At 42.3% G+C, this 22,840-nt stretch overlaps 1 protein-coding gene across 9 annotated transcripts in view; it reads right to left on the reverse strand.

The window, feature by feature from the left end:
• ZMYM5 (zinc finger MYM-type containing 5) overlaps positions 1–22,840 on the reverse strand; it is a 70,677-nt gene that overhangs the window by 25,656 nt on the left and 22,181 nt on the right. For 5 of the 9 annotated variants that reach the window (XM_003833000.6, XM_008958493.6, XM_063595898.1 and 2 more), the window contains 4 exons: positions 20,056–20,341; positions 19,012–19,177; positions 16,830–17,042; positions 1–6,600 (listed from right to left, as the gene is read on the reverse strand). The exon at positions 1–6,600 is cut by the window's left edge and continues 25,656 nt beyond it. In XM_003833000.6, coding sequence (XP_003833048.1) covers positions 5,842–6,600; positions 16,830–17,042; positions 19,012–19,177; positions 20,056–20,341 — 1,424 coding nt within the window. In that variant the 3' untranslated portion in view covers positions 1–5,841. Of the gene's footprint in view, positions 6,601–16,829; positions 17,043–18,809; positions 19,178–20,055; positions 20,342–22,840 lie in introns of those variants that run through there. The other 4 variants (XM_008958494.4, XM_063595899.1, XM_034936388.3 and 1 more) reach the window with 3 other exon arrangements.

Raw genomic sequence — 22,840 nt, forward strand, 5'->3', positions numbered from 1 at the left:
TTTTTTTTTTTTTTTTGAGACAGAGTCTCATTCTGTCTGTCACCCAGGCTGGAGTGCAAGGTGTGATCTCGGCTCACTGCAACCTCCACCTCCCAGGTTCAAGCAATTCTCCTGCCTCAGCCTCCCGAGTAGCTGGGATTATAGGCTGCCCACCACCACGCCTGGCTAATTTTTGTATTTTTAGTAGAGATGGGGTTTCACCATGTTGGTCAGGCTGGTCTTGAACTCCTGACCTCAAGCAATCCACCCGCCTTGGCCTCCCAAAGTCCTGGGATTACAGGCGTGAGTCACTGAGCCCAGCACTTTTTTTTTTTTTTTTTAAAGTGAAGTAGTGAGAGGAGGGAGAGTTCAATTTGTAACTGACTGTGAACAATTGAGATAACTGACTTACTTTACTGGCTCACCTTGGACCAGCTTTTTTTTTTTTTTTTTTTTTTTTTTTTGACACTCTGTCCAGCCCAGGCTGGAGTGCAGTGGCTCGATCATGACTCACTGTAGCCTCAACCTCCAGGACTCAAGTGATCCTCCCACCTCAGCCTCCCAAGTACTTAGGATCACAGATGTGTGCCACCACACCTGGCTAATTTTTGTATATTTTGTAGAGACGGGATTTCACCATGTTGCTTAGGCTGATCTCAAACTCCTGGGCTCAAGGGATCCACCTGCCTTGGCCTCCCAAAGTGCTGGGATTACAGGCATGAGCCACCACACCCAGCCCAGCCTCAAATTCTTAATTTCAGCCTTAACATGGTCACACACTGTAAGTCAACCTTATAGAGCAGTGGTCCCCAACCTTTTTGACACCAGGGAAGACAGTTTCATGGAAGACAATTTTTCCATGGATGAAGGGGGTAGGGGTGGTTTCAGGATGAAACTGCTCCACCTCAGATCATCAGGCATTAGATTCTCACAGGGAGCCTGCAACCTCCATTCACAATAGGGTTCCCAGTCCTATGAAAATCGAATGCTAACCCTGATCTGACAGGAGGCGGAGCTCAGCAGTAATGCTCCTTCGCCAGTTGCTCACCTCCTGCTGTGTAGCTCAGTTCCTAACAGGCCACAGCCAGGGGTTTGGGGACCCCTGTTATACAGCACTATTCCAGCTCTAAAATTTTGTGCCTTCATATTGTCTTTGTCTATGCCTTTCCCTATTCATCTGCCACTGATGATTGCAGCTGCCTATGTTAAGATCTTATGTTGTGTCAACGAGTTGAGGAATTTTAAACTCCAAGTAATGGGGAACTTCAGAGCTTTGGAGACAAAAAGAGTGATGAGACCTAAAAAGATATAGTATTATTCTTTCCACTGAACTTGACTGAGATCTTCCATTCAATTATATTCATTTTTACTTTTTCTTTTTTTTTTTGAGACAGTCTTGCTCTGTCACCCAAGCTGAAGTGCAGCAGCATAATCTTGGCTCACTGCAACCTTTGCCTCCCAGGTTCAAGCAATTCTCCCACCTCAGCCTCCTGAGTAGCTGGGATTTACAGACACATGCCACCATACCCGGCTTATTTTATTTTATTATTATTATTATTATTATTTTTGAGATGGCGTTTCGCTCTTTTAGCCCGGGCTGGAGTGCAATGGCATGATCTTGGCTCACTGCAACCTCTGCCTCCAGGGCTTAAGCGATTCTCGTGCCTCAGCCTCCAGAGTAACTAGGACTACAGGCTTGCACCACCACACCCAGCTAATTTTTTGTATTTTTAGTAGAGACAGCGTTTCACCACGTTGGCCAGGCTGGTCTTGAACTCCTGACCTCAGGTGATCCACCCGCCTCAGCCTCCCAAAGCGCTGGGATTACAGGCGTGAGCCACCACGCCCGGACTTTTTCTTGTATTTTTAGTAGAGATGGCTTTTCACCATGCTGACCAGGCTGGTCTCAAACTCCTGACCTCAAGTGATCTGCCTGCCTTGGCCTCCCGAAGTGCTGGGATTACAGCTGTGAGCCACTGAGCCTGGCCTCACTTTTACATTCTATGTAGCAAATTGTACATAGTATATATATAAAGTGGCTATTAGCAACTCTTACTGGCTCATGACACTAAGAGAGGACCAAAGAAATCACAAGAGGAAAATAGGTCAATGTAAGAATTTTAAAGATAGCAATTTTGAAAATCAGAAGTTTATGAAAACCATCTCACTTGTCCTCAGTGAGATGAGAAAACCAGTAAGTCAATATTAATTGGCATTGCCATTTTCTCCAAGACTATTGAGATTATCCTTTCTAATTTTTGATATAAAATTAGTAGTAGGAGATAATTTTTTCTAATGACTTTTCCCAGTGAAGTAGTTAAAAAGATGAAAAGAAACCCTGGGTACAGTCCAGATCAGTGATGACAGTTCCTGCAGCTGGGGAGGTGAAGGATGGTAAATAGGACTTTCACATCTATGTTTTCTCCCTTCCTTCCTTACAGTGAGCACACAATAATTTTTTTTTTTTGGAGACGGAGCCTTGCTCTGTCGCCAGGCTGGAGTGTGATAGTGCAATCTCAGCTCATGCAACCTCCAACACCCTGGTTCAAGTGATTCTCCTGCCTCAGCCTCCCGAGTAGCTGGGACTACAGGCGTGCACTACCACGCCCAGCTAATTTTTGTATTTTTAGTAGAGACGGGATTTCACCACGTTGGCCAGGATGGTCTTGCTCTCCTGACCTCGTGATCTGCCCGCCTCGGCCTCCCAAAGTGCTGGCATTACAGGCGTGAGTCACTGTGGCCGACCACATTAATTTTACAATGTTAAAAAAATAAAAATTAGGCCGGGCATGGTGGCTCACGCCTGTAATCCCAGCACTCTGGGAAGCCGAGGCGGGCGGATCACCTGAGGTCAGGAGTTCGAGACCAGCCTGGCCAACATGGTGAAACCCCATCTCTACTAAAAATACAAAAAATTAGCCAGGCACGGTGGTGGGCACCTATCATCCCAGCTACTCGGGAGGCTAAGGCAGGAGAATTGCTTGAACCAGGGAGGCAAGATCGTGCCATTGCATTCCAGCCTGGGCAACAAGAGCAAAACTCTGCCTCAAAATAAATAAATAAATAAATATTAAAAACTAGAAAAGGAAAAAATTTAATTATTCCCATATAGAGATACTTGCATTTTTATCTTCTCTTCTTTAGTTGATTTTTTTTTTTTCTAAGGGTTGGGGTTTTATTACATTGCCTCGTCTGGACTCCAACTCCTGGGCTCCAGGGATCCTCCCCCTCAGCCTACCAAGTAGTAGGGACTATGGGTATATGTCACTGAGCCCGGATCATCTAACACTGTATTATGAAAGATGTCAAACATAATGAAAATTTGAAAGCTATTTACAGTGAACACAGGTCAATGAAACACCTATATCTTTTGAATTTTTTTTTTTTTTTTTGAGACAGTCTTGCTCCGTTGCCCAGGGTGGAGTGCAATGGCATGATCTCAGCTGACTGCAACCTCCGCCTCCCGGGTTGAAGCAATTCTCCCACCTCAGCCTCCCGAGTAGCTGGGACTACAGGCATGTGCCACCATGCCTGGCTAATTTTTGTATTTTTAGTAGAGACGGGGTTTCACCATGTTGGCCAGGCTGGTCTCGAACTCCTGACCTCGAGTGATCCGCCCATCTCGGCCTCCCAAAGTGCTGGGATTACAGGCATGAGCCACCGCGCCCGGCCTGAATTTTTTACCTTTAATTGCTATGTGTGGAATTGATGGTGCCTTCTAGGTGTGCAGTATGCTGATGAAATAAATGAATTTAAGGTGAGGATCTAATTTTATTTTTTAAATTGATAAATCTGATGGTTATGCCAAATTATCTTAAACAGCCACTGATTGATTTCAGTAGTTTGCTCAAATACGAAAGGGTCTAATTATACTATGAATCTGTGATTCAGTTGATTGGCAAGCTTTAATGAAATAATGAGTATATTTGTTTACTTATTTTAGAGACGGCGTCTCGCTCTGTCACCCAGGCTCTAGTGCAGTAGCATGTTCTCGGCTCACTGCAACCTCTGCCTCCTGGGTTTAAGCAATTCTCATGCCTCAGCCTCCCAAGCAGCTGGGATTACAGGCATGTGCCACCACGCCCTGCTAATTTTTGTGCTTTAATAGAGATGGGGTTTCACTATGTTGGCCAGGCTGGTCTTGAATCCCTGACCTCAAGTGATCCACCCCACTCGGCCTCCCAAAGTGCTGGGATTACAAGCATGAGCCACTGTAAGTACGCTGATAATTTGCAAACAAATTTCAAAACTTGTTCTACAGTCTCTAGAGTATTCTCTGGGCTTCTAGAGCAAACTGGATTTTTGGAAACGTCCCAAAGCCACATTCAGATCCATGTCTGAAAATACTAAATGATCTAGTTGTCAAAAACCAAAATGGTGGCTGGGCATAGTAGCTCAAGTCTATAATTCCAGCACTTTGAGAGGCTGAGGTGGGAGAATCGCTTGAGACCAGGAGTTGAAGATCAGCTTGGACAACATAGTAGACCCCATCTCTATTTAAAACAAACAAACAAACACTCAAAATGGTTAGAAGTTAATGAGGATTACTTTCACGGGTATTCCAAAAATATATACACTGGTATCATTGAGAGTCTGCAAGTATTCCTAGTGTCATCCCACAAGAACGCACCTTCTGTCCTAGTCACTGCTCATATGCCATTTTGTTTCACAGGAATAGTATATAAAAATTTAATATATTACAAAATTGACATCAGAAATCAGAAACAGAAGGGAGATTTACTAAATACAGTGATGGGGCTGCTGACCATCTAAAATAACTTAAATCCTTAATTTTCATTGGTGTATCTCAAATTTCAAGCATGCCATCTCTTTTCACAGGGAGAAAAAAGCCCATAACACTTGAAGGTTAACTTAATATATACTTATTTTAATATTTTTTATATTTTTATCAACATAAAATAGGTAAATATAGTTCACATACAATAATAAATGCTAAAACATTTACAAATTAAAATAAACATAAAACCAATAAAATGGAAATTAACCATCATTAACATAACAAATAATGCTGTTTTGCTCAAACGAAGTAGATCACAAGTATTTGGTTTAATAGCAAAAAGCTGTAGTTTCAGATCCCATTCTGTAAACTGAGTAGTTTTACTTTAATAATAATGTTGAGAATGCTTCTTCACATAAGTATCTTATTCAAACTGGTATTGATCAATTCAAGCCTTTCTTTCCTCTTTCAAGGTAATTAGAACATAATATTTTTCTTTCTTTTGAGACTGACTCTCGCTTTGTTGCTCAGGCTGGACTGCAGTGGTGCAATCTCAGCTCACTGCAACCTCTGCCTCCTGGGTTCAAGCGATTCTCCTGCCTCAGCCTCCTGAGTAGCTGGGACTACAGGTGTGTGCCACCACACCTGGCTAATTTTTGTATTTTTAGTAAAGACGAGGTTTTGCCACGTTGGCCAGGCTGGTCTTGAACTTCTGACCTCAATTGATCTACCCGCCTGAGCCTCCCAAAGTTCTTGGATTACAGGCGTGAGCCATTGCGCCCAGCCAAGAACAGAATATTAACCAAACCCATCAAATGGCAGTCATTAAATGCCAATTTTTAAATAGGTGTAAATTGATAGATTTTGAAGATTAACAATTACCTATTGTTAATCTTCATTGCCTAATGAAGTCATTGCCTAATGATGATTGAATCTAATTAGTTTTAGATTTAGAATGGAAACATTGTTTGCTATTTATTTGCTATCATACTTATTGCTAAGGAACTGCTGCAAGTTACTCTGTAGAGGAGACTTACAACACAATAGTACTGACTATTGCAGGACAGATGTTTTCTGAGTAATGTAAGATTCTGATCATCATGCCAAAAAACAACTCAGGTATATTACGTGTACAACAACAGCACACCATCATTTTTCTCATTTTCATATAATCTGCGTTCTGCAGCATCAATAGCTTTATTTTTTTTCAGATCAGATTTTAATTTTGAGTACTTAACACTATTGTTGATGTGCATTTCACTTTCTTCATGTTTACTAAGAATATGTGATAAATGTTGCCAATCTTTGCACCCATTTTCATTTTTCAGTTGATTTTTTCCTTCCCCAAAGAGTTTGCAATATAGACAAAACACAGAATCTTTTGAGGTTGAATAAAGTAACCAGGATCTAGTGGTTTTTTCACCATTTGGAAGAATCCGTGTATAATAAGTTTCTGAAAACTTCCTCCCTGTATTATCTTTTGGAAAGTTAAAATTTCTTACTTGAGGCGGAACATTTTCAACAAGAGTGTCCCGTTGTTTAATATTCAAAATTCGGGGCCACGTACCTGGATCTGCGGAAAGCACAACTGGTACAATGGAGTCTTCAAAATTTTTCTCTTCCAGTTGCTCTTGAAATGTATCAGCTATGGTTGACGTGGAAGGAGGAGGTAAATTCACATTCTCTTGGATCAGTAATGTATCCGTGCCACATTCTACTGAAAGCTGTAGCTGTGAAGTCTTTTCCTTTTTTTCTGGGATTCCCTCTATCTTTTTCAAAAGTGTATTTGACGATCCATATAATTGTTTCTCATTTTCTTCTCTAAAAGCATTCCTTTTTCTATTTTCTGATGCTGTTAATTTTTTTGATTTTGTTTCCATCATCTGAGGGCAAAGAGGATTATAATTTTATTTTAGGTTAAACTTTTAAAAATTAATGTATATTCAAATGCTCAATAAGCACATGCTCATCATTAGGCATCAAAGAAATGCCAATCAAAAAGACGACGACGGTCGGGTGCGGTGGTTCATGCCTGTAATCCCAGCACTTTGGGAGGCCAAGGTGGATGGATCATTTGAGGTCAGGAGTTCGAGAACAAGTCTGGCCAACATGGTGAAACCCTGTCTCTACTAAAAATACAAAAATTAGCCGGGCCATAGTGGCATGCGCCTGTAATCCCAGCTCCTCTGGAGGCTGAGGCAGGAGAATCGCCTGAACCCAGGAGGCGGAGGTTGAGCTGAGCTGAGATCGCGCCACTGCACTCCAGTCTGGGCGAAAGAGTGAGACCCTGTCCCAAAAGAAGAAGAAGAAGAAGAAGAAGAAAAAAAAAGGTGACAAGTCCCAAAAGAAGAAGAAAAAAAAAGGTGACAACATACCACTTCATATCCAAGAGGATGACTATAATAGAGAATGAGGCTGGGTGTGGTGACACATGCCTATAATCCCAGCACTTTGGGAGGCCAAGGCAGGTGGATCAGTTGAGGTCAGGGGTTTGAAACCAGCGTGGCAAATATGGCGAAACCCCGTCTCTGCTAAAAATACAAAATTTAGCTGGGCGTGGTGGGGCAGGTACTGGTAATCTCAGCTACTCTGGAGATTGAGACACAAGAGACCTCACTTGAACCCTGGAGTCGAAGGTGGCAGTGAGCTGAGATCATGCCATTGTACTCCAGCCTGGGCAACAGAGCAAGACTCCATGCTTAAAAAAAAAAAAAAAAAGAGAACAAAAGTCTTGGCAAAGATGTGGAGAAACTGGAACCTCTCTAAGATCCTGGTGGGAAATGTAAAGTGGTGTAGCCACTTTTGAAAACTGTCTGGCTCAAAAAAACAAAAAACAAGAAACAAAAAAATAAATTAGATGGGTGTGGTGGCAGGCGCCTGTAATTCAAACTACTCGGGAGGCTGAGGCAGTAGAATTGCTTGAACCTGGGAGGCGGAGGTTGCAGCCAGCTGAGATCATGCTACTGCACACCAGCCTGGGCAACAGTGCGAGACTCCGTCTCAAAAAACAAAAAACAAAAAAATGAAAACTGGAAGTTTGTCAAAATTTAAACAGAGTTACCCTATGACCCAGCAATTCCACTCCAAGGTATATACCCAAAAGAAATAAAAATATATGGACACACAGGCCAGGCATGGTGGCGCACACCTGTAATCTCAGCACTTTGGGAGGCCGAGGTGGGGGGATCACGAGGTCAGGAGTTCGAGACCGGCCTAACCAAGATGGTGAAAACCTGATTCTACTAAAAATACAAAAATTAGCTGGGCATGGTGGCGGGCACCTGTAATCCCAGCTACTCGGGAGGCTGAGGCAGAACACTGCTTGAACACGGGAGACAGAGGTTGCAGTGAGCCAAGATCTCGCCACTGCACTCCAGCCTGGGTGACAGGAGGGAGACTCCGTCTCGTTAAAAAAAAAAAAAAAACTGTGTCCACACAAAAACTTAGACCCAAATGTTCATGATAATATTACTCATAATAGCCAAAAAGTAGAAACAACTCAAATGTCCCATCACAGATGAAAGAATAGATAAAAATACAGTATTATCCATGCAATGGATAAAAACAAATGAAGTACTGATGTATGCTACAACATGGGAAAAAATTGAAAATAGTATGACACATGAATAAACTAGTTGCAAAGTACTTGTGTGATTCTATTTATGTGAAATGTTACAGAAGAGGCAAATTTATAGGCAGAAGATAGACTAACAGTTGCCTAGAACTTTGGAGGAGTTGGAGTTGAAAGGGGAACTGTTAATAGATAGGGGGTTTATTTTGGGGATGATGAAAATGTTCTAAGATTGGTGAATTTTAGGGTATGTTAATTACATCTCAATAAAGTGGTTATAAAAATTAATGTGAAAGTCACTAAAATTTAACAGCAATTAACTTTAATGGTGAAATTTTCATAAATAATTCCTTCAATACATGGGCCCAAACACACACAAATATGAAGAGAGAGCTCTAATTCAGGTATACATAATATTTTGTTCATCAATTATTAATGACAAGTGATTACCTTTTAAATAGGTCATAAATACTTAGGGATTTAAAGTGAGAACTAAGCATACTATTTTAATCCACTAATACAAAGAACATTTTTAAAATTTGATTTTAATTGAAACAATGTGCTTAAAAAGCAGCTCCTTGCTCAAAAACAGACCATTTAGATGTTGCTAGATTAACACTGTAAATTCAAAGTAGTATGTATGTTTATTAACATTGTTAGATGAGGTCACCATATCTGTCAGAAATTTAATTTTTATTTTGTTTTTGAACATTTTACTACCATTTACTGAAATATGTTGTAATAAAGACACATTACCTATTTTGGTGTCAATAAAATTATAATAAAAAAACTAAAAAGATTTAACACAATAAAGATGTATAAAATGTGGGCTGGGCACGGTGGCTCACGCCTGTAATCCCAGCACTTTGGGAGGCTGAGGCGGGCGGATCACGAGGTCAGGAGATGGAGACCATGGTGAAACCCTGTCTCTACTAAAAATACAGAAAGTTAGCCAGGCGTAGTGGTGGGCGCCTGTAGTCCCAGCTACTCGGGAGGCTGAGGCAGGAGAATGGCATGAACCCGGGAGGCAGAGATTGCAGTGAGCCGAGATTGCGCCACTGCACTCCAGCCTGGGCGACAGAGCGAGACTCCATCTCAAAAAAAAAAAAAAAAAAAGATGTATAAAATATGAATGGCATCCTATTAGCTATACACAACACAACTTGAGTACCATATGCAATGCAGTGAAAGAAAATAAAAATGGACTTGTTCTGTTTCATTCTGAAAGTAATGTGGCAGCTTTAAAGTAAAAAATGCAGAGGTGTGGGCCAGGTGCGGTGGCTCACGCCTGTAATCCCAGGACTTTGAGAGGCCAAGGCGGGTGGATCACCTGAGGTCAGGAGTTCAAGACCAGCCTGGCCAACATGGTGAAACCCTGTTTCTACTAAAAATACAAAAATTAGCCAGGAGTGGTGGCACGCACCTGTAATCCCAGCTACTCAGGAGGCTGAGGCAGGAGAATCGCTTGAACCTGGGAGGTGGAGGTTGCAGTGAGCTGAGATCGTGCCATTGCACTCCAGCCTGGATGACAGAGTGAGACTCTGTCTCCAATCAATCAATCAATGCAGAGATGTGATATGATCCAATAAATAAATGCAGAGATGTGACATGATCAAATTTGTACTTTGGAAAGATTGCTCTAATTGTATTATGAATTCCCAACCTTATGTAAGGAAGGAAGAGGCACACAGATCAGTCAAGAAACTATAGTAGTAATTCTGGCAAAAGATGATGTTAGCTATGTCTAGGATTATAGCCGTAGAGATAGGAGTTGAGAAGTGCTCAGGAAGTAGAATTTGGATTAGTTGGTAATTGATTGGCTCTAGGGGCTAAGGAAGAAAGAAGAGTAAACAATGACCCTAAGTTTCTGAATGGGCATTTGGGTGGATGGTGGCTTCATTTACTGATATGGGAAACAAAGGAAACCAGGTTTGGAGGTTCAGTTTTCAACACAATGAGTTTGACTTTCAATGATGGATGGCATATAAGGCAGTGGTCCCCTAAGAGTATAATGGAGCTGAAAAATTCCTATCACCTAGCCGAGTGTGGTGGCACATGCCTGCAGTCCCAGCTACTCAGGAGGCTAAGGTGGGAGGATCACTTGAGCTGGAAGTTGCAGTGAGCAGAGCTCAAGCCACTGCACAGCAGCCTGGGTGACAGAGGGAGAGACCCTGTCTCAAACAAACAAAACAAAACAAAAAAAACCAGATACATTTAGTATAAAACACCAACTAGTCATGCCAGGTTAATTAAAACAAATAGGAGTCCCCTACCACCTCCACCCATTTCCCCTTTACCAGAAGCTAACCACTTACAACCTTTTAAAATAAAAATAAAACAATTTTTTAAATATATACCATTAAAAAAAATAAATATATTTTGAGATAGTCTCGCTCTGTCATTCAGGCTGGAGTGCAGTGATGAAATCATGGTTCACTCACTCGCAGCCGTGACCTCCCAGGCTCAAGTGATCCTCCGAGCTCAGCCTCCCAAGTAGCTGGGACCACAGGGGCATGCCACGCCAGCTAATTTTTAAGTTTTTTTTGTAGAGACAGGGGTCTCACCATGTTGCTGAGGTTGGTCTTGAACTCCTGGGCTCAAGCAATCCTCTTGCCTCAGCTTCCCAAAGTGCTGGGATTACAGACATAAGCCATTATGCCTGGCAAACAATTTTTTTGAGACAAGGCCTTGCTTTGTTGCCCAGGAGGAGTACAGTGGCTATTCACAGGTATGATCCTAGTGCACTGTAGCCTCGAACGCCTGGGCTCAAGTGACCCTCTCGCCTCAGTCTTTCTAGTAGCTAGTATTGTAGGTGCACACCACCATGCCCAGCACTTACATAACTTTTCTAGCTGATTCTTCGGTTATTTCCAAATCTCAAAGTTACTTGTTTGTATCACTATTTACTGACTTTTTTTTCCTCCCAGCTTTAGGTATCATCAATTGAATTCTCAATGAGGAAGATGAAAATTTTGCTTTCCTTCCTCTTACCATGCTCACCATACACATTCAACACCCATCCACTATCTTTAGTTGCAGGATTTCTTGGACAAGATGATTATTTGTTGTGAGAACTGTGCTGTGCACTGCAGATGTTTAGCAGCACCTCTGGACTCTATCCACTAGAGTCCAGCAGCACCCCTCAGGTGTGAGTCACAAATGTTTCTAGACATTGCCAAATGTCCCCATGGGGACAAAAATCATCCCTGATTGAGAAGCACTGGCTTAGATCAAGATTCTGTCTTTACATTTTATGACGTGTATGTTATTCAGCAATAAGCTACTAAGTGCAAGATTTCAGTTTTTTTCTTATGTGTTGGCCTTTTCAGAAGGCTGTCACTTATCACTTGAAAATACTCATGTGTTTGGGGTGGAGTGGGGAAGCACATTTATAAAATGTAAAACATTCTGATTATACAGAAATATCATGCCTATATTTGGCAACTATTAATTAATTTATTATTTTTTGAGACAGGGTCTTACTCCGTTGCTCAGGTTGAAGTGCAGTGACGTGATCTCGGCTCACTGCAACCTCTGCCTCCTGGGCTCAAGTGATCCTCCCACCTCAGCTTTCCAAGTACCTGGGACTACTGGTATGAACCACCATGCCTGGCTAACATGTAATTTTTGAGACAGTCTCACACTGTCACCCAGGCTGGAGTGCAGTGGCGCCATCTTGGCTCACTGCAACCTCCGCCTCCCAGGTTCAAGCGATTCTCCTGCCTCAGCCGCCCAAGCAGCTGGGACTACAGGTATGTGTCACCACACCTGGCTAATTTTTTGTAGAGACAGGGGCTCACCATGTTGCCCAGGCTGGTCTCAAACTCCTGAGCTCAAGCGATCCACTCGCCTCAGCCTCCACAGGCATGAGACACCTCGCCCGGCCTTTGCCAACTGTTTATGAGTTACTTTTTCTTTTTTTTTTTTTTTTTGAGACAGAGTCTCGCACTGTCCCCCAGGCTGGAGTGCAGTGGCGTGATCTCGGCTCACTGCAAGCTCCGCCTCCCAAGTTCTCGCCATTCTCCTGTCTCAGCCTCCAGGGTAGTTGGGACTACAGGTGTCTGCCACCACGCCCGGCTAATTTTTTGTAGGTTTAGTAGAGACGGGGTTTCACCGTGTTAGCCAGGATGGTCTTGATCTCCTGACCCGCCTTGGCCTTCCAAAGTGCTGGGATTACAGGCGTGAGCCACCACACCCAGCCTATTTTTTTTTTTTTTTTTGAGACAGGGTCTTGCTCTGTCACCCAGGCTGGAGTGCAATGTCATAATCACAGCTCACTGCAGTCTTGACCTCCCAAGCTCAGGCCATCCTTTCACCTCAGGCTCCCAAACAGCTGGGACTACAGCCATGTGTCACCATGCCTGCTAATTTTTAATTTTTTGTAGAGATGGGGTCTCACTATGTTGCCCAGGCTGCTCTCCAACTCCTGGGCTCAAGCAATCCTCTTGCCTCTGCCTCCCAAAGTACTGGGGTTACAGGTGTGAGCCACTGTGCCCCACTGAGTTACTCTGTATTACTGAAATACACATGGTAGAATGAGCACTTTATTCTAGGGATCAGAATAGCAAGCAAGTTATTTAAGAAAATCTAGGCCAGGCGTGGTAGCTCACACCTGTATTCCCAACACTTTGGGAGCCGAGGCAGGCAGATTACCTGAAGTCAGGAGTTCAAGACCAGTCTGGCCAACATGGTGAAACCTCGTCCGTCTCTACCAAAAATACAAAAATTAGCAGGGCATGGTGATGCGCACCTGTAATCCCAGCTACTTGGGAGGCTGAGGCAGGAGAATCGCTTGAAGCGGGAGGTGGAGGTTGTAGTGAGCTGAGATCGTCCAGCCTGGGTGACAGAGCGAGACTCTGTCTCAAAAAAAAAAAAAAAAAAAACCATATGTATAGGTGTATGTCTGCCTAGTTTGACTATGCATATTTCTTCTTTTGTTTTTGAGATGGAGTCTTGCTCTGCCACCCAGGCTGGAGTACAGTGGCGTGATCTCGGCTCACTGCAACCTCCGCCTCCCAGGTTCAAGCGATTCTCTTGCCTCAGCCTCCTGAGTAGCTGGGATTACAGGTGTTCACCACCACGGCCTGGCTAACTTTTTGTATTTTTTGTAGAAACGGAGTTTCACCATGTTGGCCAGGCTGGTCTCGAACTTCTGACCTCAGGTGATCTGCCACCCTTGGCCTCCTAAAGTGCTGGGATTACAGGCGTGAGGCACCCTGCCTGGCTTATTTCTTCATTTTTACCTCCTCTTTTGGTGCCTATTTAGTAGTAAAAAATTTATAATCTATGTGTAATTCTTACGCTTTTTGGAGGATAAGCATTATGGTATTTCTCTGAAGCTTATGAGCTCACAACCTTTAACTTAGCAAGAACTCAGACACAGGTAAATCATCCTTTTTTTGTTGTTGTTGTTGAGACAGAGTCTTGCTCTGTTGCCCAGGCTGGAGTGCAGTGGCATGATCTCGGCCCACCGCAACCTCCACCTCCCAGGTTCAAGTGATTCTCTTTCCTCAGCCTCCCAAGTAGTTGGGATTACAGGCACACAACACCACGCCTGGCTAATTTTTGCCTTTTTAGTAGAGACAGGGTTTCACTATGTTGGCCAGGCTGGTCTCGAACTCCTGAACTCAAGTGATCCGCCCGCCTTGGCCTCCCAATGTGCATGGATTACAGACATGAGCCACCACACCCAGCCTAAATCATCCATTTAAGAAATAAAAAAGGAATATTAAGACTTAATATAGTTTTTATTTCCAAATTAGAAGGTCAGTACGTTACTTTTGTCATGTAACTGTCTTTGAAAAGACAATTTAACAATATTAAGTCTTTTTAAATTTCGTTTTGTTAAAGATAGTCTCATTCTGTTGCCCAGGGCGGAGTGTAATGGTGCAATCATAGCTCACTCACCTCAGTCTCCTGAGGAGCTAGAACTACGAGTGTACAACCACCATATCTGGCTAATTAAAAAAATTGTTTTGTAGAGATGGGGTCTTACTATGTTGCCCATGTTGGTCTCCAACTCCTGGACTAGTGCCATCCTCCCATCTTGGCCTCCCAAAGTGCTAGGATTACAGGCACGTACCACCGTGCCTGGACCTTTCTATTTGTTAATGTTCATTGTGTTCTTCTATAAACCAAAAGCTTTCTTAAATATTAGGTGCAATGTATGTAAAGAAAAAATAATTTAACATAAATAAGGTTTTCTTGCAAAAATAAACAGAAAAGTCAACTATGGGTATCCACTGTTTCTCCTGTTCGATAAAAGCCTAGCAATTCAGGGTTACTTTCCCTTGAAGCTAACCAATTAAATTCTCATCCAGTGAAATGGGGGTTAAGAATATTTCCAGTTTTACATTATGATCTATCTTAATTTTTGTGTATGCAATGAAAAGGGGTCAAGGCTCATTTATTTCCACACAAACAAAAAATTATTTCAGCATAATTTGTTAAAAAATCTTGTTTTTCCCATCAGAATAATTTGGTACCTTCTTGAAAAATCTACTATGTGGTTCTATTTCTGGACTATCTTCTATTTCACTGATCTCTGTTAGCCCATTTGTTTATATACCAAACCATACTGCCTTGATTATTGCAGCATTTTAATGTCTTAAAATCAGGAAGTTGATAATTCTTTAACCCACATCTAACACCATATACAAAATTAATTCAAAATGAATCACAGGCCTAAAAAATAAAAGCTAAAACAGAAAAGATTCTAGAAGGAAATGTAGGAAAATATCTTTGTAATTTTGGTGGGCAAAGATTCCTTAAATACACAAAAACTATTAATGGCAAGAGAAGCAAATAATAAATAGGACTTATAAAAATTAAAATCTTGTACTTTTCAAAAGTAACATTAGGAAAACAAAACAAAACATTAAGAAAATGAAAAGACAAATCAGTCTGAAAGAAAATCTTCCAGCCAGGCACAATGGCTCATGCCTATAATCCCAGTACTTTGGGAAGCTGAGGCGGGAGTACTGCTTGAACCCAGGAGTTCGAGACCAGCCTGGGCAACATATTGAGACCCACCTGTATTTCCTTTTTCTTTTTTTTGAGACAGAGCGTTGCTCTTGTTGCCCAGGCTGGAGCGCAATGGCGCAATCTCCGCTCACTGCAACCTCCACCTCCCAGGTTCAAGCGATTCTCCTGCCTCAGCCTCCGGAGTAGCTGGGATTACAGGTGCCAGCCACCATGCCCGGCTTATTTTTTTGTATTTAGTAGAGACGGGGTTTCGCCACGTTGGTCAGGCTGGTCTCCAACTCCTGACCTTAGGTGATCCATCCGCCTTGGCCTCCCAAAGTGCTGGGATTACAGGCGTGAGCCACCACGTCCAGCCTATTTTTTTCTTTTTTAAAAAAAACAGAAGAAAAAAAATTTTTTTCCAAATACATTTATTTTATAAAGTACATGTATCCAGAATAATACCAAGGACTCCTACAACTCAGTAACAAAAAGAATTCAATAAAAAATGGGCTGAAGACCTGATAGACAAAACAGACAACTACCACATTTTAATTTTTTTTTTTTTGTAGAGACAGGGTCTGGCTATGTTGACCAGGCCGGTCTTGAACTCCTGGCCTCAGCTGATTCTCCCACCTGGGCCTCCCAAAGTGCAGGGATTACAGGCGTGAAGCACCTCACCTGGCTCCAAATTTTGGTCAGAATGTAGAGCGACTAGAATTATCAAGTGCTTAGTGGGAGTGCTAAATGGTACAGAAGAAAAATTAGTCTTTTAAATTCATCCAGGAGTAACCTTTTTCTTTTTTTTGAGACAGAGTCTTGCTCTGTCACCCAGGCTGGAATGCAGTGGCATGATCTCGGGTTTGCAACCTCTGCCTACCAGGTTCAAGTGATTCCTATGCCTCAGCTTCCCAAGTAGCTGGGATTACAGGCACACACCAACTCGCCTGGCTAATTTTTGTATTTTTAGTAGACAGGGGGTTTTGTCATGTTGCCCAGTCTGGTTTCAAAATCCTGGCCCCAAGTGATCTGCCTGCCTTGGCCAAAGTGCTGGGATTACAAGTGTTAGCCACTGTGCCTGATCATTTTCTTTCTTTCTTTTTTTTTTTTTGAGACAGGCTTTCGCTCTGTTGCCTAGTTGGAGTGCAGTGGTACAATCATAGTTCACTGTAGCCTCAATCTCCCAGGTTCAAGCAATACTTACACCTCAGCTTCCAAAGTAGCTGAGACTACAGGCACATGCCATCATGCCTGCGGCTAATTCTAAAAAATTTTTCGTAGAGATTACGTCTCACTATGCTGCCCAGGATGGTCTCAAGCTCCTGAGCTCAAGCAATCCTCCCACCTCAGCCTCCCAAAATGATGGAATTACACAAGTGAGTCACTGCACCCAGCCCAAAGTAAACTTTTAAAACAAGCTTACAACAATCTTAGACTTGAATATTTGAGATGGGACAAACCAATGACAGAATGGCAAAATGGAATTAAATGAGATTCTAAGATAAATCCGGTTCATGTAAGCTGTAAGGGTAAAGCTACTATATATTTGATCATTTAAAACTCATGAAAAAGAATTACCTGTTTATATTCGTTAATACAACTTTGGCAGCAAAATCTCTTCTGCTGACCTCCAATCACCAGGATGTTGTTTCCAGTACTCTTACTAGGCATGTACTCTCCACAGTGTTCACAGCAGTTCATTATTAGACCATTGGCCAATCTGTACTTATTAAAGCAATGGTTACTGCACAGTTTATGTGTTACATTATTTACGCTGACTTCATGGCGAATCTAAAAGAAAAACCAGAATTCATTAACTAAGATATATGAACCAGATTAGCATAGCAAGCAATGAGATTACTAGTTTCTGCAACAGAAGCAAAGAATCCCTAATCATATCTCAGAGGAAGATATACCCAGGGAAAAGATTTTTTTTTTTTTCTGAGATAGAGTCTCACTCTGTCACTCGGGCTGGAGTGCAGTGGCACAATCTTGGCTCACTGCAACCTCTGCCTCCCATGTTCAAGCGATTCTCCTGCCTCAGCCTCCCAAGTAGCTGGGATTACAGGCGCCCGCCACCACGCCCAGCTAATTTTTTTATTTTTAGTAGAGACAGGGTTTCACCATGTTGGCCAGGCTGGTATCGAACTCCTGACCTCAAGTGATCTGCCCGCCTTGGCCTCCCAACATGCTGGGATTACAGGCATGAGCCACCATGCCTAGCTGGGAAAAGATTTTTAAAAAGCATATTTTATTTTTTCCTTTATTTGTAAGATCACTTTGATTTCACAAAAGAGGACAAGATTCATAGGAAAGCAATAAAATCAATAATAACTTCCTTAAAGACATTTAATAACAACAGATAATGAACTTTTATTTTTTTTTTTTTGAGACAAGTTTTTGCTATGTTGCCCTGGGCTCGAATTCCTGGTCTCAAGCAAGCCCTCTACTCATGCCTCCTGAATAGCCCAGATTACAGGCTTGCAGCACCACACCTCACTTTGGTTTAGAAGATTTTGACATGACCCACTTAAAAGAAATGGGTCAACAATCTTTTTTTTTCTTTTGATAGTGTCTCTTGCTTTATCACCCTGGCTGGAAAGCGGTGGTACAATCATAGCTCACTCCACCTCAAACTCCTGGACTCCAGTGAATGTCCTGTCTCAGCCTCCTAAGCAGTTGGGATTATATGTGTGAGTCACTCATCAACAAGGATCAACAATTTTTAGATGGTATTGTAAGTAAAGTTCACTGCCCTAGAACATTTGTGGAGGGAGCTAAGGGAATCAATATTATCTGTATTCAGGATCGTGTCTGTATAACCAGAAGCAGGGTAGTTCTCACTGTGGTAACTGAGATAAAATCATGTTCTTGATATGCATGACTCAGGGGGTAACCAACACCAAATTTAGTTACCAAAGACTTTTATAAAGTGAGGACTGCCTGCATGCATGTTTCTTCTCTTCTAGGAAATGGGAAGATTGCAATATCACTGAATGTTAAGCAAACAGCATACATTCACTCCACTTGTTCCATGTGTTCTTGTACCGGGATCTGCTGCTTTCTAATTTTAACTTTTAGATTCAGGGAATACATGTGCAGGTTTGTTAGATGGGTATGTTGTTTTTTGGGGTTTTTTTTCTTTCTTTTTTTGAGACAGAGTCTTGCTCTATCACCCAGGCTGGAGTACAGTGGCGCGATCTCAGCTCACTGCAGCCTCCGCCTCCCTGGTTCAAGTGATTCTCCTGCCTCAGCCTCCCAAGTAGCTTGCGCCACCACACCCAGCTAATTTTTGTATTTTTAGTAGAGATTGGGTCTCGCCCTGTTGGCCATGTTGGTCTTGAACTCCTGACTTCAAGATATCCACCTGCCTCGGCCTCCCAAAGTGCTGGGATTACAGATGTGAGCCACCACGTCCGGCCCCAAGGGGTAGTTTTCCAGCCCTTGACCCCCAACTCTTGAGACTACATTTTTATTTAATGTCATCAGTAAGAACAAAATCCACCATAAAACAATTGCCTTGTTTATGAGCACAACAATTCCATAGAAACAGATGTGTACTTTCCATGCTATGCAAATGGAATTTTATTTATAAAATATCCCATAAGATAGTTCTAACATATCCTTATTCTTCCTTTCAGCTTCATGTTATACATCCAGAACATGTGCATTATGTAGATGAAAGAGTACATAATAGCACTTAAAAGTTAAAATTATCACTGTTAGCCTAAACAACAACTTAGGTATAAAAAATCCAGACCTCTGCTAATTTACTACAAATTGTACATCTTGACTTATTAAAAACTCCTTTTTTAAGATTCCAGTTGTTTTCACAGGGAGACAAACAAGATGTACTATAAAATTCTTGGAAGGATTTGCTTGATTCTACTGGAAGAATGACATTAGCCTTCTTTGTAGATGCATCTCTGAAACAGAAGGGATAGACACATAATTTAAGAACAGTGAATTTTAATACAAGTCAAATATATTAATAATAATTGCCATTTTTCATTTTCTTATGATTTAATACTAGAAATCAAGTATAACTTTTAGATGCAGCAAATCCACTTTTGGCTTTATTGCCAAGAGTTCTTAAATGATATAGAAAGAGAAGAGTCAGAGATAAAAATCTTTTGTAGCACAAGAACCTTGCCACAAGTTTTTAAGATTTTTAGATGCATTCAAAAATGCTGGTAATAGGCTGGGCACAGTAGCTCACACCTGTAATTCCAGCACTTTGGGAGGCTGAAGTGGGCACATCACTTGAGGTCAGGAGTTCGAGACCAGCCTGGCCAAAATGATGAAACCCTGTCTCTACTAAAAATACAAAAAATTAGCTGGGCGTGGTGGCGCGCACCTGTAATCCCAGCTACTCGGGAGGCTGAGGCAGGAGAATCGCTTGAACCTGGGAGGTGGAAGTTGCAGTGAGTGGAAATCGTGCCACTGCACTACAGCCTGGGCAACAGAGTGAGACTCCGTCTCAAAAACAAACCAACAAACCAAAATGCTGGTAATAAATTCATAGAACTAAGGTGTTAAGATGGGGGAGCAGGGGAGGCAAATGTAGTAGCAGGGAGAGGGGCAATTGATTTCCAAACCTATGTTCCATTTTTCTGCCGAGAGTAAATACAGCACATACGAGTCCACAGCTTGGATATATTCTAGGAGCTCAAGCTCAATAAACTTGAAGACACTCCTGCAACAATTCTACCCATAAATCTATCCAGCTCTGCAGTTATATTGAGTACTTATTTATACCATTAGTATTCAACTATGTGGAGAAATGTTGAAAGGTACTGCTTACTTTTTACATATTATGCTTCGTGTGTTTTGAGTACGTTTATGAGAGAAGGAAGAAAGGCAGGTGGTAGAGCAAAAGAGGTGAGCTGATCCTTTTCGTTGATAAGCTGTCTGTCCCTTCTGTAAAGGCTTTTTGCAATTTGCACAAGTGATTTTAGCTGGTTTAGTAAGTTGTTGTTGGGCTGTAGGCTGGAAATTCTGCTTACGAAGTAAGGCCACTGGTGATAAAGAATCCACCCCTGGCTGTTTCTGATTACTGGGAAATGAAGCTGACTGGGAGATCCAAGAATCTTAAAAATGAAACAAGAAAAAAATCATGGAACAAATCAAAATGTACATCAGAAAAATAACTTGCATTTTCATTTAAGAGTTTAAGAGACAAGTGGGGCAGGCGTATAAACATGTGGTTAAGGCCAAACACTCTTGATGCACAATCCCAGGGGGACTATCCACTTTGTATCTCAAGTGAATGATACTCCACTGTGCCAACAATAATAATAAAGTAAATGTTGGCGTCTGGAATTGTGTAATGTGGTAGCCATCGGCTCTTAAGTCAGACTCCAGGTTCAAAGATCTCCTGAGTGTAATATACAAATATACTAATTGATGATACCTAACTCATCAGAGTGCTATGAAGAACACATGACATAAAAGTAATGCCTGGCACACAGGCACACTCAAAAAATATTAGCCACTTTTTTTTTTTTTTGGGACAGAATCTCGCTCTTTCTCCCAGACCGGAGTGCAATGGCACAATCTCGGTTCACTGCTACCTCTGCCCCCCAGGTTCAAGCGATTTTCCTGCCTCAGCCTCCCGAGTAGCTGGGATTACCCAGCTAAATTTTTTTTTCTATTTTTAGTAGAGAGGGTGTTTCACTATGTTGGCCAGGCTGGTCACGGACTCCTGGCCTCAAGTAATCCACCTGCCTCAGCCTCCCAAAGTGCTGGCATTACAGGCGTGAGCCACCACTCCCAGCCTAATCACATCTTTCTGTCTACTCATACCACTAAACAATCAATCCATCTCTTTCTATGTATTTCAAGTAAATTGTAGACATTAGTACACTTACTTTCAAAATACTTTAGACGCAGTAGTTTAATATAAATCTATTATTATTTCCCAGCCTTCTAAAATATTACTTATCAGGCATTAATATAGATTGTGGATTACTCAGGAAAGACTCAGCTTTCCTAACCTTACATAGCAACTGCAGTATCATAAATTACTGTTAGCTTCAAAAGGTACAGTATTACTTATAGGCGAGATCCTTCTCAAACTTTATTGTGCATATTAAATCACTTGGGAATCTTGTTTAAATGGAGATTCTAAATTAGTAGGTCTGAGAAGAAATCTGATACTCTGCATTTCTAACCAACTCTCAGATGATGGTGAAGCTTTGAGAAACAAGGTTCTATGATAAAGAATTATTTTGTAATCTATCTTCAAAAACAGCTTTTGGACAGGTGAGGTGGCTCATGCCTATAATCCCAGCACTTTGGGAGGCTAAGGTGGGAGGATCACTTGAGGCCAGAGGTTTAAGACTCAGCCTAGGCAGGGTGCAATGGCTCATGCCTGTAATTCCAGCACTTTGGGACGCTGGAAGCCAGTGAGTTTGAAACCAGCCTAGGTAACAAGGCAAAACCCCATCTCTACAAAAAATAAAATTAGCTGGGTGTGGTGGCGCTCGCTTGCAGTCCCAGCTTCTCACTCTGTTGCCCAGTCTGAAGTGCAGTGGCATGATCACAGCTTACTGCAGCCTTGAACTCCTGGGCTCAAGCGATCCTCCCATCTCAGCTTCTTGAGTAGCTGGGACAACAGGCACATGCCATTACACCTGGCTAATTTTTTTATTTTTTGTAGAGGCAAGGTCTCACTATGTTGCCCAGGCTGATCTTGAACTCCTGGACTCAAGCGATCTTCCTGCCTCGCTCTCCCAAAGTGCTAAAATTATAGGCATGAATCACCACACCTGGCCACTTTTTTTTTTTTTAATTTTTTGAGACGGAGTCTCGCTCTGTCGCCCAGGCTGGAGTGCAGTGGTGCGATCTCGGCTCACTGCAAGCTCCACCTCCTGGGTTCACGCCATTCTCCTGCCTCAAGCCTCCCGAGTAGCTGGGACTACAAGCGCCCGCCACCATGCCCGGCTAATTTTTTGTATTTTTAGTAGAGACGGGGTTTCACCGTATTAGCCAGGATGGTCTTGATCTCCTGACCTCATGATCCACCCGCCTTGGCCCCCCAAAGTGCTGGGATTACAGGCCTGAGCCACTGTGCCCGGCCCACCTGGCCACTTACTTTTTTTTTTTTTTTGAGACAGAGTCTTGCACTGGCACGCTCACTGCAACCTCCGCCTCCCAGGTTCAAGGGATTCTCCTTGCCTCAGCCTCCCAAGTAGCTGGGATTACAGGAGCACGCCACCACACCTGGCTAATTTTTGTATTTTTAGTAGAGATCGGGTTTCACCATGTTGGTCAGGCTGGTCTTGAACTCCTGACCTCGTGATCTGCCCGCCTCAGCCTCCAAAGTGCTGGGATTACAGGCGTGAGCCACTGGGCCTGACCTATTTTTATATGAAAAATTACAACAATCTGTGAGGCTCTGGATGATGTTAGTATTTTAATCCATAGGTTGGAAGGGGGTTTTTATCAGTACTCCTCTTTACAGGTCCTCAGTGTCTACTGAAAACTCCATTTAGCTTCTCTGCAGCCTTTTCTGGAATTGAACACATATTCAATAGGGAAAAACAGCCCCAATTCTTCTCTCAGATCTTGGAACCTTAGTTTTTCCA

This window comes from Pan paniscus, chromosome 14 (assembly GCF_029289425.2).
Source record: "Pan paniscus chromosome 14, NHGRI_mPanPan1-v2.0_pri, whole genome shotgun sequence".
In the NCBI taxonomy this organism is placed as follows: domain Eukaryota; kingdom Metazoa; phylum Chordata; class Mammalia; order Primates; family Hominidae; genus Pan; species Pan paniscus.